We start from the raw sequence: 18,695 nt of genomic DNA on the forward strand, positions 1-18,695 counted from the left end.
GCGACAAAGCATGTTCCCCAGCTCAAGTAACAGAAGCTTTGCCGGCAAAGGCGGCGACACGTCCAGCAGCCGAGAGACGTGTCCGATATTCAAGTGCGGCTACCCTCACCCCAGTCATCCTAGAATCTGTGACGGCTTTCCTACATTGAAATTTCATGATTACACGCAGTGTAGACGGCGAAATGGACTGCAATTCTTTTTTCCAGGCCTGTGCTTTGCCCGTATTTACTTCAATGGCTTGCTTGCATCTTTTTGTTCGCTGAATTAACACACTCTTCCTCTAGTTTTAGGGGATTTTAAAGACGGTGCTCACGCGTTATCGTGCCCCACTGCGATGCTGTCGCAACCATAGTTCATTGCAACACCACCCGCAGCGGGTTCCGTGATGCGGGCGCAGAGGCGATCGGTTTCAGTGTACGCCTTCCACAGCGCGGACGTGGCGTATGACCGGAGTCCTCTCACGTAGCTGCGCACCTTCTTAAAGGGCGGCGGAGCAAAGCGAAGTTTGCTTGTCTAGACAAGTGCGTCACCCCAGCCTCCGAAGGAAACCGCTATGCCGAGGGCACACCCGAAAGAAGCTTCGAGAAAATGCTCGATTGCGACGACTGTAACTGAGCGTGCAAAGTGTCTTTGCAGCAATTTTTGAGCGAGCCAGTTCGACTATGCCTGATCGAAGGTTGTTGTTTTTTTTTTTTTCTGACAACATGTGTTTTAGTGGTCCTTGGGCATGCGCTCAGCGAACGCGTTTTCCATCAGCGCCTCTAACTTCCGGTGCGCTGCTTGTGTAATTTGCTCTCCGATTGTCCCCGTTCTACATACCTCATGCACAATTTCTATTTTTGAGAAAGATGAGAGTTCCTTTCAGGCGCAGAGTTATTGTATTAAAGCTATCGCAATTAAATGGTACCTCAGAAAATAGCTACTCCGACTCCCCTAGGAAACACGACGTTACTGATTTTTATTGGAATCCAACCGCAAAAGACATTTTCAGGCAACCCTATAAAAGCTTGCGGGCGCACAATGCAGCTGGAGAAACCAGTGGACGAGGTACGAGCCTGCGAGGCAAGAGACAAGCGGGGAAGCATTTTTTCCACCTTAAGAAGGCCGAGGAAGTGGTGTTGGCGACCGAGCTATCAAAACGAAACCCTTTGAATTCCGGCCTCCGACGCCATAAAAATGCGCCAAAATTCGTTGTTCACAACTATAATAAGCCCCTCAATAGCAGAATATCGGAAATAAACAATTTTCACTATAATTCACCAATGCCGAGTTTCTAGTAGAGGGCCCAACTGCGATCAAATTTAATTTCTTTCCACAGCCGCTTCGCTGCTACTGCTCGGTGCGCGGGCCGGCCAATTACAGAAAGTTTGGTACTTGCACAAGCGTGCTTGATCGGAGCTCCTGTACAGTAGGCAGCCTTTCTCATAACAAGGATTTTTTTATTTTCAGTCCCAAACATGAAAGACGTCGAGCCAAGCAGCGAAGAAAAGGCGCTGCGCGGCGGCAAAGTAAAATACCGGCTGTAGAGGGAGCCTTCCTGGGAAACGATATTGGAGACACGCATGACTACACAAACGTTTGCCGTGGGTTTGTAGATGAACATGCACCTCACCGACCTAAGCTAGACAAGTCACAAGGAAGGGATTGCACCGGTACATACACTCATTTCCCATAAGCCTTTTCGGGCCCATCGTTGGCACAAAGTCCCTGAAAAGATCAATTATGCACTGATCACGGCGGTCGCTGTACAGCAAAGCGCGAAAGTCACCGCTCTGTGCTCTACGGTGCGTCGAGACTGCGTGCTAAACGATTCCTGAATCAGCGATAGACGCGACGTTAGGCATCGTGCGTTTTCTTTGTGAAGCCAGTTTCACATGCAAGCGAAAACACTCGCGAATCCTGCGCTGTGGCGCAAAAACTTCCGAGTCGTCGCGGGGGCTTGAGCGGCGCGATTGCAACGAGCTGAAAATTTTTCGCTGCGACGCGCCGCTCGACCGCTAAATTCGCTCAGCCGCCTGCATGTCAACTCGCCTTTAAATAGAAGCTACAGATATCTAGAGCTCTTTCAAAGAAAGTATTTCAACCTATGAGTATTTAATTGGTCGATCAGAGTTTTAAAAAGCGCAGTTTTATTTTCTGTGGCCTCGAAGCAGTCACTGCAGTCAAGGGCGACATCTCAGTGCCACTTCGCACCGAGACGCAGAACCAGAAACGCACGAGAAAAGTGACGTCACGAGGTTATCTGCACAATAAGACGAACTTTTTAAGAGTTATATCTCTATACAGAATAACAGTTTTTAGACTCCAGCGACGCCTTAGTGATGGCAAGCACAAGTGGGAAGGAACCTCACGGTGGCAACAAACGTCACTCCAAATACTACACGGCTTGATGATACAAAGTTGCCTCCATCCTTTCTGCAAAATCTCACGAGGTACCGGCCAAACCATTCCTAACAGCAGGCAGCTTCAGTCATCTCAGAGGTTCCTCATCAGTTTGTAAGTGGCGCGAGAGAAATTGATACTTCAATATGTACAATGTTTTGGAGCTTCGGTAAGTCCTTTGTGCTGACCGCAAGAAAAATGACATTGCTACCGTTTCAGAGGGATGCGGGACTAATATTTGCTCTGTGAATAGCTTTGACTGCATGAGTGACTCAGATAGTGAAAAGCGTACTATGAGAGTGAGTCAGCTGTAAGGTTATGGTAACTTAGGCTAGCCCCATACAAACCCCAAGAATTTAAAAGTGACTGCGAGATACGGAAGTATTGCCCGGAAATCGCTAGGCGGTGCCCCGACGGGCTAATGGTTTCCGACATGCGTAGAAAAAAAGTTAAAGCACCTTATCCGACGATCAACGAGACGGAACACTCGTGTATGCCACGTTCAGTGGAACAGGTGGTGGGTGGGTTACAATAGTGGCACAGAGAGGCGAATAGCGAACTACGAAGGGCTAGAGTTATCGGAGACATTGGATTACGTTAAATAGCGAGGAAAAATATGGTAGTAAAATTAACCTTTTCAAAAGCTAAGTATTGGGCAAAAAAAGGAATCAAAGGAAAGAAATCAGAGTGACAGAGGAACGGCTATTCAAGCAATATTAAAACAAAGTATTCTATCAAAGCACGCGTAAAGAATTCTAATCATAAAGGATTCTGCACTGATTGGGAGAAAGCTGTAAAAACAGCTTGCCGCGAATAGTTGCGAATTAGGCCCGCTCTTTTTCTCTTGCATTTCCGAAATGTGTTTGCGTTTTAGAAATGTTTTAGGAAGCTGAATAGGGCAAATAACTAGCTGTGTTGTGAATTTATTTTCCGCAAATATACGCTTAAAGCAAAAGTATATCCAAAGACACTGATTTATCCTATCAGAGCTGCGGCTTAAAACCACCACTAATTTCACAATGATAAATCTTCTGGAACGTCGACACCGATGAAAAAGCACCAGAGATTTACCGAGAGGGCTTAGTGCCTGTGGCGATCAGACGCTAAGGTCGCCTGTTCGATCCACACCACGGCTCCTGTGTTTTGATGGAAGTGTAAGGCGGAAACAAGGGAGCACTCAGTGCTCGCGACAAGCTTTAAAGATGGTTTGGTTTATTGGAGTTTAACGAAGCAACTAAGGCTATGAGGGACGTCGTAGTGAAGGGCTTCGGAAATTTCGACCACCTGGGGTTCTTTAACGTGCACTGACATCGCACAGTACACGAGCCTCTAGAATTTCGCCTTCATCGAAATTCGGCCGCAGCGCCCGGGATCGAACCCGCGTCTTTCGGGTCAGCAGCCGAGTGCCGTAACCACTAAGCCACCGCGGCGGGGGTAAACTTTAAAGAATCTCACTTGGCCGCAGTTAACCCGGAGCCTTCAAATAAAGCGAGTTTGCTAACGCAGGTTGTTGTTTTTGCGAATAAAACTCTTTGAATAAAACCAGAACGAAGCTGCATTAAAACATCATTCATTATGTTCCTTCATCGCATGTACCACGACATTCTGTTTGCCACCCTTAGTTCGACACTCGTGGATTGGGATTTCATTAGAGCAATCAGGACCAGTCAGCATATGTCTGCGACAAACTTTGGAGCTAACGTTAAACTGTTAGATAGAACCCACGTTTGGTTTTCAGTGCTACATGGTTGTCCGCTCATGGCACCGTTATTTTCCTTCTGTGAGAGGGTACCGCGGTGAAGCGTTGAAATTCACGCACTATCTTATGGTAATAATCTTTTTTGAGGCATGCTGTGGCGCCTCACGTGATTCTCTTCTGCTGCTACGCGCTTATTCCACATCATGATGTATCGAAGCAGACAGGGTGACCATTCGCTGAAGCTTCATATGAACTTTTTGTGAATATATTGAACACCTACTGCATAAACGAATAGCTTTTTGTTTATGAGCATACTAGCTCTTTATGTTTAGCATGCTTGGTGTCACATTACACTCGGGGCAAGGATTTTAAGCGCATGTATTGAACGAAAAAGCTGCATTTACATATATCAATGCATCTCTTTTATGGAGAAAAAATGACGACAATGTTGCTTCACACTACTAAGAGCATACCAGCCTTGACAGAAGTTTTTCTACTCGACAGGAGCACATATGCTTTGAATAGGTACTTATAATGAAAGTTAGAAACGTATGCTCACAGCAAAAACCATATTTTTTTCCGCCAGCGCGATCAGCATTTCAAATTAATCTATTGTGCATTACAATAGTCTGCACCTACGCACTTATAATTAATGTATAGAGATGAAGTGTATAAAGCCCTTTGCAAACATCTAGAAAAATCAGCTTCTCAGCAAAGATAAATACTTCAACACGCGGAGCGGCTCCTCCTGCGGTCAGGGGTTGGATACTGCGCCGCATATTTCCACTGCGAGCCTTATGCCCTGCATGTGTATCAAGAGAACCAGACTGCAAAGCTGTGCTTCATCTTCCGTCGTGATGTCCATGCGCGAAAGGTGCGTGTCACCTTCAAAGCAGTGGATAGAGAAAGCTGCGTTTATTTCCCTAATTAATCGCGACAGAAGCCCAATACAGAAGTCTCCAGCAATGCGCGCCACTTCTGTCCTCAAAACAGGCCCGGCGGCGATGGCTAAAAGGTGTCTGTACAAATAAGCAGGCTTGTAGATTGCCGCAATCCGTGAAGAGCTAGATCTTCCTTCAACATCCTTCTTCCGTATACAGCGTTTTCGCGCTCATTAGTAATGGACACAACTGTTCAAGCGTAACTATTAACCCGATTGCTATTCTTTAAAATTATTACTCGAACCGCCACGCTTCACCCACGCTGAGCCTTTCCTTCGCATTTCGACGCCATTAGTATTTCACAAAGAAAAGTTCCCAAAGCACCAGCACCTATGCACAATGTGCCAGGAGCCAGCGACTACCGCTCCAATTAAGAAAGCAACACACGCAGGCTCTCCCACATCAAGACGTAGCACGCAATATCACCGTTCTCACTAAAACCGATATTCTCCTCCTCTACTAGCCATGCACCGGACGGTACTTCGCGACGTATCTTACTTATAACTCTCACGTACGCCGCACAGCCTAGAGGCTGCTGAGGCCACGAAAAATAGAGCCCTGTGCATTGGAATTTATCTCTTGCATCTTCTCGCTTCATCCACGTGTCATTGGTGGAATGATCAAGATTATGCTCCTAATGCTGTGCGTTTTCACGACCGACCTTCATGACTGTCGGGTGGGGCATCATTAATTTTCCGAGAGCGCACTCCTTCAGCATTGCTGTTGTGTACTGCACTGAAAAAGGCGACGTGGTGTATGGTTGCGAAATTCAACCTCGCTGCCAGTTATATTGCAGTACGAGAAGCTGGAAGGGCGTTCCCAAAACTGTGACGTACTCTTGTAGCAGTGCGAGTATAAAAGTGCTCGGAGCAGCAGCCAGGACAGCAGTTGTCTCAGCAGCAGCTCTAAAGACACCATGGTAAGTGCTCGACCAGCCTTGTGGACAAACCAGTGCTGATCTTTTGCCGATTTCCTAAAATGTAATGCCAAACAGACCTGCTACATCTAGGATAAAAGCTTTGTATATAAAGCCCTAGATATAATTCTAAGCAGATAAGTTAGACATCCCGTATTTAATCAATATCCATAACAATCGCGCACATTTCTTTTACAGATCCGTGCCTGCGTCCTCCTGGCTCTTGCCACCAGCGCTCTCGCTGGCTACACCGGCTACGGCCTCGGCTACGGTGGCCTTGGCTACGGTGGCCTTGGCTACGGTGGCCTTGGCTACGGCGGCATCGGCTACGGCCTTGGCTATGGTGGCTTCGGCTACGGTCTTGGCTACGGAGGCTATGGTTACGGTCTTGGCTACGCTGGCTACTCTCCAGCTGTCGCCACCGTTGCCCACGCCCCAGCTGTCACCACCGTCGCCCACGCTGCCCCAGCCGTCGCCAGCTACGCCGTCGCCCCAGCTGTGACTCGCGTTGCCGCCTACCACGCCGCCCCAGTTGTTGCCGCTGCTCCAGCTGTGACCAAGGTTGCCACCACCTACGCTGCTCCAGCCGTGACCACTGTCGCCCACGCTGCCCCAGCCGTCGCCACCTACGCTGCTCCAGCTGTCGCCACCGTCGCTCACGCTGCTCCAGTCGCCACCTACGCCGCTGCCCCAGTCGCCACTTACGCTGCTGCCCCAGCTGTCGCTGCCATCCACGCCGCCCCAGCTGTTGCCACCACCACCGTCCACCACGCCCCAGCTGTGGCCACCGTTGCCCACGCTGCCCCAGCTATCGCTGCCTACCACGCCGCCCCAGTCTACGGCTACGGTGTTGGCACCCTCGGCTACGGTGCCGGCCACTACGGTTTCGGCCACGGTCTCCTCGGCTACGGCCTGAACTACGGCTATGGCCTCGGCTCTCCATTCCAGTACGGCGCTCTTCTCCGCAAGAAGAAGTGTGAGTCACTATATCATGTTTTGCCTAATGTGCAGTCAAGAAGGCTGTACTACGTCGGTTTTATTACATGATTCCACTGAATATGAAAAGGGTGTGCTGAACAAAATTATATTTAAAGCAGTCCTCATCATGACGGACGCCTTTTCTTGTGTTATGAATTATGTAGGTTTGTATTCACCCTAAGACAATGTAAGAAATCAAAAAATGTGGAGAATTGATGTGTTTAGCTCTGACTGAAGATTTTATGATGCTAAAAAGAATTAGTCATCAGTATACTATAGGTGTTTTGCAATCCTGGCTATGTGCTCACCTGCAATGGCCTAATCATAATAGGTGGCTTGTTTACATTTGCCTTTTTTTCTTCTGATCTTTCAGAAATTACCTGGACCTGAATCTCCTGCCCGAACAACACGACAAGACTTCTACATCACCTGATCATGGTGAACAAAATTTAGAAATAAAGAATTTAGTTTGTAATTTATTTTTTAGCGTTCTGTGTTTATTTCTCGAAACCTATACAATACGGTGGCCACCTATTGTTCGAGAATCGTGTTTCATAGCGTAATCTCTGGCTGTGCTTTTTACATGCGACAGACCACAACTGATCAGGCTGAATAGCTTTAGCAACCAGTCACATTGATTTCGAGCAACGATTCCACTGGCGGCCGCTATATATGTGAAAATGAGCAGTCAAAGCCCTCCTCATTTTCTCTTCGCGCTTTATCTACATCAAGGACGTTTAGCGGCTTTATTCCAACAACCATCTGTAGAAATTATTTTCTGTGAAATTTGAAGAGTTTTTGGTACAGTAGTCGCAATATAAAATTGTCTCGCCAAATTCTGGCCAATGAGCCTGGAATCTAGTAGACCTTGTGACGCGGACTGAGCGGACCGTGAATTGATGTTCTGGCCCTGCTGTCTGTATTAAAATGATATCAGTCCGTGCCGCTTATGTGGTTTCCGTCTCTATACTAAGGCGACGCTAAGTGAAAAAGTGATTGAGTCAGCGTTAAAAATTAGTGGTGCCATTACATTAGGCGCCCAGTTCTCTACTGCTAAGGAGAGAATATATTGTTACCCTATTGGAGCTGACACCTCCAGCAAAACAACTTTTTTTCGTTGTAAATGGCGTCTTCAGGCTTAGTGCTCAACAAAGCTTGCTACCTATGCTCATGAACAGACAAGGAAAGAGAAAAGGGGGCTTGCTATGACATACCTGACGGAAGCCAACAATCACTGGAACCAAGAAGTGAGGTCGTTATTTCTGGAACTCTAGATGCCTTAGGAAACATAGGAAGGTTCTCGCACAGCGTCCGCCTTCACCGTTCGATTACGTTTCACGGCGCACTGACGCTAATAAAGGTCGTACTACGTTCCCCGGTATGGATGAGTGTGGCGCTGGTCAACACTCTCAAGGCTAGGTTACTACACATAAATATCCCCGAAAGCTGAAGATTGGACAGCCGTCACCCTTGCTTGGTTGGTAGAGTACCAGACACGAAATTCGGAGATTGTGGGTTCATGTCCCACCGGCGGCAAGTGGTCGTCTTGTTTTGAAATAATAATAATTACCCTATTCAAATCCAGTCGATGAACACCACAAAAAAATGCACCTGTGTTCATGTCGTTTAGTTGTGCCTGAGCAAGAATGCGTCCATGACAATGTGGTGTGGACTGGGACTAAGTTATTCCCATTACTTGTTTATCTTTGGAGATAATTAAAAGTCTGTAAGGTCAGCTTTCCATTTTTCTGCAATCAAACTGAAGAGTATGAAAGCCGCAGTGTGAATGGCCGTTTTAAAAGCCTATTGCTGAGAATGCCCAGCTAATAAAACACAGCTCAGACAGGTCAGTGTTTCAGTCCGTTGTTGGCCTACAACAACGCAAGAAATATATCAGAAAGCGCTTAATATAGCGGAGTTAAAATACCTGCTCTGAATTTATATTCACTATTGCCTTGCAAACAGCCGGTTTGGCACGAAAACAACTCCAGCCGCCTACTTGAAATCGCCCAAACGGCCAAAGCGGTCCAACGTGCAGCAAACAAACAAAAGGAAAGCATGGCTGCGAAGAAAATGAATCCTCCAAGGCGCGTCCTATTTTGTATGCTCTCACGCTATTTAAAAGCAATCACTTACGCTTAACGCATTCAGTTAAATATCGCTAAGTTTATTTTTATAGGAAGCCGAAAAACGCACATCTGCTTAGCTGTCCACTTCGTTCTATCGTGCACAATCAGTTTTATTAAACAGTGAGTGGTCATAACACTCCGAGGAGTTTTTCGAGCCTGATCAGCCGGGGTGAGAGCGATGACCTTCAAATAAATTCAGCGCATCATCTATAGGACACATGATTCAACTAGTTATTCAGACATTAACGGATCTGGAGCATCATTGCAGCATTCCTGGAGCACACGCCACTTTGTCAACCCATTGGTACAAAATACCCTGTTGTGAACTAGCCGCCGTGGTGGCTCAGTGGTTATGGTGCTCGCCTGCTGACCCTAAAGACGTGGGCTCGATCCCGACCGCCGCGGTCGAATTTCGACGTAGGCGAAATTCCAGAGGCCCGTGTACTGTGCGATGTGAGTGCACGTTGAACAACCCCAGGTGGTCGAAATTTGCGGAGTCCCTCACTACGTCGTCTCTCACAGCCTGAGTCGCTTTGGGACGTTAAAACTCTATAAACCTAAACCTAAACCTGTTGTGAACTCAATTCGAGCACTGACCTCATAATCGCCTAATTCCTTCCGTCGTGGAGTAGTCTCTTCAGGTGCTGGGAAGTGAGGGTCAAGCATGGATTGAACGCGCTGCTATACTCCCTTCATGGAGTCGGGACCTGCTGCAAATGTGGTACGGATCGTTGGCTCATTATCGCGCGTTGCCGCGTAATTCAGGCGCTGAATCACGCGGACCTTGCCGAGGCTTGTCGTAATCGTGAGGAGAGAACGTTGGACGGAGTGTGCTTAGCGTGGCGTCCTCATCGTATGCCGCGCACGCATCACGCGAGGGCGGCGACGCCGTCTGGGGCAGAGTTGCTTTATCAAGGCAGTTACGAAACCCCGCTTCAAAACCGAATGAGTCCCTGTGGCCATTTCACAGAAGTCAGCAGATCACGGTAGCAGCTGTACTTGAAAACATGAAACTGTCACTTTTCGTTGACGTCAACTTCAGAAGCTCTAAAATTTTTAGCTCAGAACTCCTTACTCGAACTGTTACATATACTCATTTTTATCACTGGAAATGTTTCACTCATTTTGATGTCACATGCCGCTGCTGTGAGCAACTTTTTCAGAGTTTCTATGAAGTGTAAACAGTTTATTTTACCAACCAAAGGTGGCGCGACAAGAAGGTAACCACTGAGTTTTGGGCTAATGACTACACCGGATTTCGATACATGGGGTTCATGGGGAGCACTGCTACTGGTATGATCTAAGACGTCTGGGCTGGTGTGGTGTACCGGTGTGGTGTACCAAACTGGTCTGGGCTAATGCTACTGCGCTTAAGCTCACACAAGAGGCAGTAGGTGGCTGCAGGCGTGCGGTACTGCCATTGCTGAAGTTGCTACGAACGCAACGAGGCAAGGAGAATGCGGTAGTGGCGTGGGATCAAGAGCGCTTTAATTCGTCGAACATCGAGGCCGGACACTGTATGGCTGCCAGCAGCGATACGGAGATCTCTTGCACCCAAGAGAATAACTGCGGAAAGAAAAAGGACGGAAGTTTGAGGCTGCGAGTAGAGGCATGCAACACCATCCATGGCAGGCGAAAGGCTCATGAGCGATCTCGAAACGTGCGATGAAGGCAACAAGGTCTGAAACACGTGTGGTAACGCCTCGAAGCTTTCCAGGGTTTTGTTCAAGAAGACCAGTAGATTGGACAAGTTAGTTAATCGCGAGTGGAGCGAACTGCAATGTGAATAACAGGTATGAGCTAGGAATGAACGCAGAACAACTAAGATATAAACAAGGAAGTTTTTCATTCTTCTCTTTTCACGTTAGTTGATTTGTCCTTGTTAGCTGTGCGCGCTGCTGTTATTGTGCGTCCGCTGGATTGGAATAACAATGTGCAGAACGCTGTCCCAGGCACCCGATAGCTAATCCGGTAGAATTCATTTTTGTCGAGGTGTGTCGCTTTTACTTCTCATGTCTGAGTCTGATGGGCAGGAGTTCCACAGTGACAAAATATATGGAAACTCATTTTGACGACAATAAACGAAGCTGGTTTGTTGCCACTTTTGCTCTTCTGTTCATGAAAATAAGTCATCAGAACAAAACAGCAAATCTCGAACACCGGGCCAAAGCACACGAAAGACAGCGAGAACGGAGATGATAATTTGTCTTGTTGGTACATTGTATTCGCCAGAATGTGTACCGCTACAATTTACGTGCTTTCAATTTCACTTTCATTCTGAGCCCACTTCAGACATCATGGCAGTTACCTGGATCAAGCACAATTGACTTCTTCAAGGCGTCAGAGGTGAAAACGATGCTTCGTTCTTGATCCGGGCGTCTTGTGAAATTCCTGAAAGATAGGGATTGATGTTTTCTATTGTAAAATGGGGCACTGAAAAGAAATAGACCAGCAGCTGTACATCCATAGAGGACATGTTTATGCAGAAGAGAATATTGTTAGCCACCAGGTGAAATGTCATTTCCTTTACACTCAAGCTACTCCTGTAGAGACAGGCTTCCTTAAACTTGCCTGCTAAAAAGTATTTAGTGCTCGTCAAGGAGGTGCAACCGCGAAGACAGTACTTAATCAAGCTGAAGTTTCTCATATATATCCTAGTGTTTGAGCAAGGTAGAATAATGAGAGGAAGTACGACTAAAGATAAATGGATTCAAGATAGAGAAGTATTTATTTCAGGAGATATTAAATGAAAGTATTCAAAACCTAAGCACGAAAAATGCAGTCTTTAGGAACGAATAGCCATTTCACTGTGCTTGTGTAGCAGGACGTTCCCCGTCCGCCAATAATATTTGGTGCGGCGTTGCTTAACACTCTCAGAGCTAAGATATACTTAACATGAATATGTAGCATATGTAGCTTCGAAAGTACCGTCTTTGTCAAAAGTAACCTGGCTGTATGGTTTGCTTCTAGCTTGTATAGTGGAGCCCTTGTGACTTTCCTAAAGACCAAAAGTTGTTGGAAGGTAAGAAGAGCCCACGTCCTTACCTTCAACGACCATTTCAGCTTCAGGGAAGCTGTAAAGGCTCCACTGTACGAGCTAGAATCAATCCATGCAGCCTGGTTACTTTTGACAAAGACTGTACGTGACAGCCACCGCCTGTCCCGACAGGCGGAAGTCGTTGGCTCGTGTCCCACCGGTGCCATCTTGTTATTCTTTCTTTTATAAACTCCTAAGTTATCCGCTGTAATTAACAAATTACTTCTATATTACTCAATTGTATTGTTCTCTAACCATCAAAAACTGAAACTGAAGTAACATTCCCTTACGCACTTCTTGCTCTCAAATAATGTCGGCTTTTTCTGTAAATATACTGCAACGAGACCTTCAACTCTCCGTTAAAGTATAAAATCTATTCTTTAGCGTATTTATGAACGCATTACCGGATTGTATTACGTTTTACGATCGTTGCGTCATAAGCATTTTAATAACGTTGACGACATTGAATTAGGAGTAGATGGTTTAGAGACACTAAACTGAGCGCACAATGGAAAGGCGTAAGCGTACTATGCTGCTGCAAGCAGTAGCTACCACAACCAGCTGCAGTTAACCGTGTGATGACCATACAGCCGGGAATATACTTTGAATATTCGTTGTACTTTGTACGTGCCGTGAGTGATGTACCTAATTTTACCTTAGGGGAGCTATCATGAGACAAAGCGTCGCCACCTGACTCTGAGCGTTGAGCGTTGTAATCAACGCAATGCTTCTTAGGTCAAAGCAGATCTTGCAAACCCATATCTGAAGCTGTGTATCTGTATAGAGGCGGAGCTCAATGCATCACGACCAATCAAGAGAAGAAATCTCGAGGAGTAACCTCACCGCATGATCCAAATAAAGCGTATATGTCCGTACGTAGACGCCGTTTATTGGATCATTGGGCTTCAGTGAGCATTTGAGAAACGTGGCGTCTTTTATGGACGCAGTAGAGCGCCAGGGAAGCCTCAAGAGTTTTGCGTCTTTGGCGCTAAATGTTTCATTAAGTCACAATTTGAAACATGCAAGAAAGAAATGAAATTTTGCAGAAAGTCCTTTCCGAGAAGACTTCAGTTTTATGCGTAGCTCCAAAAGCGGCGAAGCCCTCCTACGGCGGCAGTGTAGAAAAGTGAGGGTGCTCTTCCGAATCAAGGCACCAGTGCTGCTCTGTATTGGCGTTATTGATAACACACGAGGCGCGTATCCGCTGGACTCCTATTAAGTTGGGAAACAGTCAAAAGACCTGAAATATAAGGTCCGGGCTGCAGCGAAAGTGAGACAAAAGAAGGGCACTCCTTTTTTTTTTAGTGGTTTGCACCTTGTGAACCGTGCATGTCTGTTGGTCTGCACAATGTTAGGAAGCGATGTGTTTCTGAGAAAGATGGAATACCGAACTTTCCTTTTAATGTAAACTATTTTACATCGACAGCTTTAAAGGTGTGACACCCTTCTGCGCATCGTCATGCTCGCGGACGCTAAATACACCAGAATAAACACGCCCCGGTCATTCGCTAGAAAGGTGTAATGTCACGCATGTCGTTGTTGACAACGCGCCACGCTCATTCGCTAGAATGCAGTGACGTCACGTGTGACTTAATAGTGGCGCTCGTCAGGATCCAGCAGCTAGAGCGCTCAGCACTGGCGGCGCGAAGACACAGATGCCCAAGCCGTCGAATCTCTCCCTCGCACTAACGGCCCAAATCACTTTATCCATATTTCTGGCGGGCGATTTCAACATCGTCGCAAAATGCACGCAGTCTGCACGAGAAATAAGCGGGTCTTATGGTTATTGCGATTTATATTTTCAACAAAGACGCGTATGTTCAACTAGTATCGCGAGAGAGCAATTAAATTGGCGACATGCAAAGCAATAGCTGCCTCTGTACTCACCGCATACCGATGCTGCTTACACTGAGAGCAACAGTGCAACCATCAAAATCACGAGCGGCAGCATAACACAACGCTACAAAGATTTCAAAAAATATATAAAAGTGACAAATAATGAATGACCACTACCGTATTCCTCACCGTAGCCGTCTGTCTCTGAATCGTCTTCTGACCAGGGTCCTGATTTTTATTTTGTTTGTTCTCGTTCTTTTTTTTTTCGCACAAAAAAAAACAATTTTCTACCTTCAAAACTTTTTTTTTGCGCGCTGAGCTCTCTTTAGTTTATGTTAAATTAGATTTAAGCCCCGGTAATCTTTGCTGGCTCGGGCTCCCACTCTCTTCATCTTTTGCTTCATTTAAACACAGAGTGGAAACATAAAAAGCGAAAGCAAAAATAGTTCAACCACTTGGAGCAAGCGAAGCACCTGTTCCTTTTAAGTTTTCCTGCTGGAAACGATACCATCCTTTAAAAAACTTTTTTCTTCAATCTACTCAGTACACGCCTTCATAGCAGATGCTGAAATAGAGCGCACTTTAGCCTTTAGCCCGACAGTTTACGTTAAGTAGTCTGTTGTGGAGTGACAGATCCCATATCGCAGTCACCTGCACTGTGGTCGTATTGCAGCGACTATGGAACAATTCAAAAATATGTTTTCTCATCGGACGAAATACAAATAAGAGCTTTCTAATGAAGGAGTAGTGAGAAATCATTCCTCGTTCCAGCTCTTTTCAGCAATGTCCTGAACAAGCTTAGCACTATAGGGGGCTGCAGGAATACTGTTATATGGCAACTCACAAGAACGCATCAGCGTAATTTTGAATTGTGTGATTTTTGGCCTCAACCATTGGGTGACATTTGTACAGTGCAGTGCAGCGCCTTCATGCTTGTGGCATTCAAATTCTGAAGCCGTGTACGCGTCGCTTGTAAACAGTCACGAGCTGATAATGGCTTATCCAAGATGGCCGCGTACTAAAAGCATGATACGTGGCGCTCCTTTATGAGATGAATTATATAAAAACAATAAGGCCCAAACATTACATCCATTTGTGACAGAACAGCCTTACCTCCAAGCAGTATTCGAGCATAAATAGTCGCTATACGCGCGAAAAACATGCACCGTCAGAATAAAAATGAGCCATCTGAACGTGATCAACTACAGACGAACGAAACTATCACGTGGGACGCGTTCATGTTATAGCGGGCACCGGACCATCATACTTGAGTGTCTGCAATGTTGTTTGCTGAAAATACAGGTTTCCCACAACTTCAAAGCGAATACAGCTTTTGCCTGTTCGCAAGGAGCGTTTTGTATGCTTTTTTCTCCAACGCAGCACCTAAATACAACACGCAAAGCCAAAACAGATTCAAGCATGACGACAACTGTGATTCTATTCCGTATTCTCCCCTCTCAGAACAGTTTGTGGCCATTTCACCGAAAAGAAAGCCACCGCATTACCAAGTTCTTAAACACTGAAGCCTGTATGCCAGGTATTACGCATATGCTGCACCAAGTTTGCACAAGTTAGCTCTACATTCGCGGCTAAAATAGCTCAGTTAGTGCTGCGCGATGGCTTTTAAGTATCTTATCACTTCTGCGCATTATCTAATCTATTAAGATGTAGATGGTGGTCGCCTGTGACTCAAAAATTTCTTTCATTACTACCTAGCTTGTGGTCATATTTATGAAATGTTTTCGTGTCTTTCCACTGGTGTAGACAAATCAGCCTCGTTTTGTTTATTGAAATCAAGAATAAAGAGAAGCATCTACAAGCAGATGGTTTAATGTTACGTATTCTCGGTCTGGCGAGGCAGAGTCTTTACATTTTAATCGCGGTGAAGGAAATCTAGCACAGGCCGGTACTCACGGACGACTCAGTGTCGTGCTCTGAAACAGAGTTTTTCAATTCCTTGCGCAACAGTGCCCACGTAATACGTCATATTGACGCAATATCTCACGGGTGCCTTCGCAATTACCTTTTAGGATAGTGCACCGGACCAATTTCATCACTGACTGCATTTTCGCTTTTGTAACGATTGTCACGTTCACAACTTAAAAGGGTTCGTCGAGTACATACATATTGAAGACGGAATCCTCCGCACCACCTTCTTTTTTCGACCCGAGGGCTTTGCCAGCTTCTTGCTGCTTCATTTACAACCATTTCGCTGCCGTTGGCCTGTGCAGTCCTTACAGTGGTGAGATCTTCGGGGAAGCCTGCGATTAAACGTCTGAGTGCGTACAACTTACATTCTTTCTTCTCCTCAACACGAATGCTTCACGGGGACACTCACGTGAACGAGAACTTTGTGCTTCCAAGCTACCTGCTACCTAACACTCAGGAACAGTCTGACACATGCACGAGTCAGTCGTTGTGTATACGTTCTGAAAGCAGTGGCTAATTCAACAGTTGGCTCACCATCACCACCGAAGGCACTATAGTGAGCGGAACTCTCAAACTAATCCTCTTTCTCGGACTACAAATTTATATAATTACAGGCAAATGTTACATTATTTTAATGCTTCGTACCAGATACATCCAATTACACTCATGAATTCATCGTTTGGAATGTCAAAATACATACAATGAACAATGTAATCGAGGTGCAGCGACGTTACTCTGGTGGCTCTTGCCACCAGCGCCTTCGCTGGTTCCACCGGCTACGGCCTGAGATACGGCTACGGCACCGGCTATGGCTTCTCACATTACGTGTATAGCTACACTGCCTTCGCCCCCTCTGCCACCCTTGCCCACGCTGCCCCAGCTATTCCTGCCGTCGCCACCAACGCCGCTGCTCCAGGCGTATCCGCGCGCGCTCCCGCAGCTGTCACCACCACCACCACCACCCTCCACCACGCCACAGCTGTGACCACCATTGCTAAAGCTGCTCCAGCCGTCGCTGCTGAGCACGATGTCCCAGTCTACAATTACGGTGTTGGCACTGTTGGCTATGGAGCCGGCCACAACGGTTACGGCCATGGCCTCCTTGGTTACGGCCTGAACTACGGCTATGGTCTTGGCTCTCGCTTCCACTACGGCGCCCTGCTGTGCGAAAAAACAGTTTAAGCAATTAGCGAATTTACGAAATTCCAGTTTATCGTTTTTTATGGTTCCTCGTGTCCAGTAAAGGCGGAGTGAAACACGCTGAATTCAATTGTTTTATTTTTAAAACAGTATTTAGTTCGAAATTTGCTTTTCTTTCGGCTCAGCTCTGAGCTAATCTTTTTCTAATAGTAACTGCATATGCTTTACCCAGTGCTCTTGCTCATCAGTGCTGGTGAAAAAAAATTCATAGACCTTTTTTTTTCCAGAAACTCTCCTTCCGGGATCGACTCCTCCTGCAAGCGTCTGTGCCGAGATTCGGTGCCCTGCCTGTTAACTTCGTACCGACAATGGAGCGAAATTATATCGAAGAATAAACGGTTGCACAGAATTCATTGACCCAATTCTTTTAGCTTTCCTTTTTCTATCGGACATAGGTGCCATTTTTAGGGCGGGAGCTTTAGGAGGTGCATTGATAAAGAGAATTGCCCAGCGTTGGCGTCTCTGTGAAGCCGGCTGAGTTCTCGCTCACCAGCTCGCATCTCTCTACTACACCTGCCACCTGCCACGGACTAGAACGAAATACCGCTGTAATGAAGCACCGGCTATGATGAAATGCAATTTATAATTAAAGGCTGGTGCTAGAAACTTGGTAACAACTTTTCAGAGGCACGTTGTAGTATTTATATTTTACCGATGATAGTGGCTTAGAGAAGTTACAAGTATAGTGGTATTCGTGATACAGTTCATGATCTGGGCTGCAGATTTAAAGCGCAAAAGAAGAGGACATAGAGAAGAACGTTCTCGCATTTCCTTTCACTGGATCCAATTGATCGCCCTGAATTTTTTGAATTCCGGGTGGAGTGGAACTACAACAAAGGGTAGAGTACACATCAACGTGCAGTCGTGGTGTTTCAAAGGGTACAAAGAAAACTCGATCTTCAGCTCTGTGACGAACAACAAAAAAGTTCTCCCCAGGAGTTGAGGTTGCGGGCCGCCGGGTAGCGGGCCATCTGCGTATCACCCCGGGCGCCGCCGACTTGGTCCTTATCTTAAGATGTTTTAGGCGGGCGTTTCGGGTGGTCCCCACCCCGGCGAACGCCGTCTTGCCGTTCTTAGACAGAGCAAAAACTGGTTTCAAAGGGCTGCCGCCCCAAAAGGTAAAAGCAGCAATGGCAGCGAGGGGTGCCGGAAGGGGCACCGCTCCGCGGACAGTGCGTGCGAGTCGCGCACCCCGGCGCATTGTCGGGGTTAAGTTTAATGGCTTTTCGACAGCGGCATCGAACAGTGTGAAAGAAAGCTTCATGGACACTTAAGGGGGAAGCCTGCGTGGGAGGCAGCTGGGTGCAATTACGAATGGTCGTGCGGCCGGATGGTGGTTAACGAGTTGTGCTTACTCTGCCGCTAGCCATAGGGCTCAGATGCCACCCTGTAGCGTTTGGAGCCATAGCTGGTGGAAGTTGTGCTTGTGTGTATTTTGTTATTTTGTCAGGATGTTTCTGCTGTTTGTGGAAAAGCGCAAAAGCGCGATCGGCTTCTTAAAGGCATGCGGTCCTCGCGAGCAAACAAGCTCGTGGGTACCGGCGTGTCATTGGTCTGTTGGGTTGCAGACGAAACGCTCTGATTGGTTGTAAGAAGCTCATCTCTCATTGGTCACTAAGTTGGTCCCCAGAATGCTGGGGAAACTTAT

At 46.6% G+C, this 18,695-nt stretch overlaps 1 protein-coding gene across 1 annotated transcript in view; it reads left to right on the top strand.

Moving 5' to 3' along the window:
- Nucleotides 1-443: 443 nt before the first annotated feature.
- Nucleotides 444-18,695, top strand: part of LOC149363368 (uncharacterized) — a 31,644-nt gene continuing 13,392 nt past the window's right edge. The window contains exons 1-3 of the mRNA XM_089568490.1: nt 444-452; nt 6,137-6,912; nt 16,603-17,010. Coding sequence (XP_089424616.1) covers nt 444-452; nt 6,137-6,912; nt 16,603-17,010 — 1,193 coding nt within the window. The remainder of the gene's footprint in view (nt 453-6,136; nt 6,913-16,602; nt 17,011-18,695) is intronic.

This window comes from Amblyomma mixtum, chromosome 2 (genome assembly GCF_055824585.1).
Source record: "Amblyomma mixtum isolate Tamu chromosome 2, ASM5582458v1, whole genome shotgun sequence".
Taxonomy (NCBI): Eukaryota; Metazoa; Arthropoda; class Arachnida; order Ixodida; family Ixodidae; genus Amblyomma; species Amblyomma mixtum.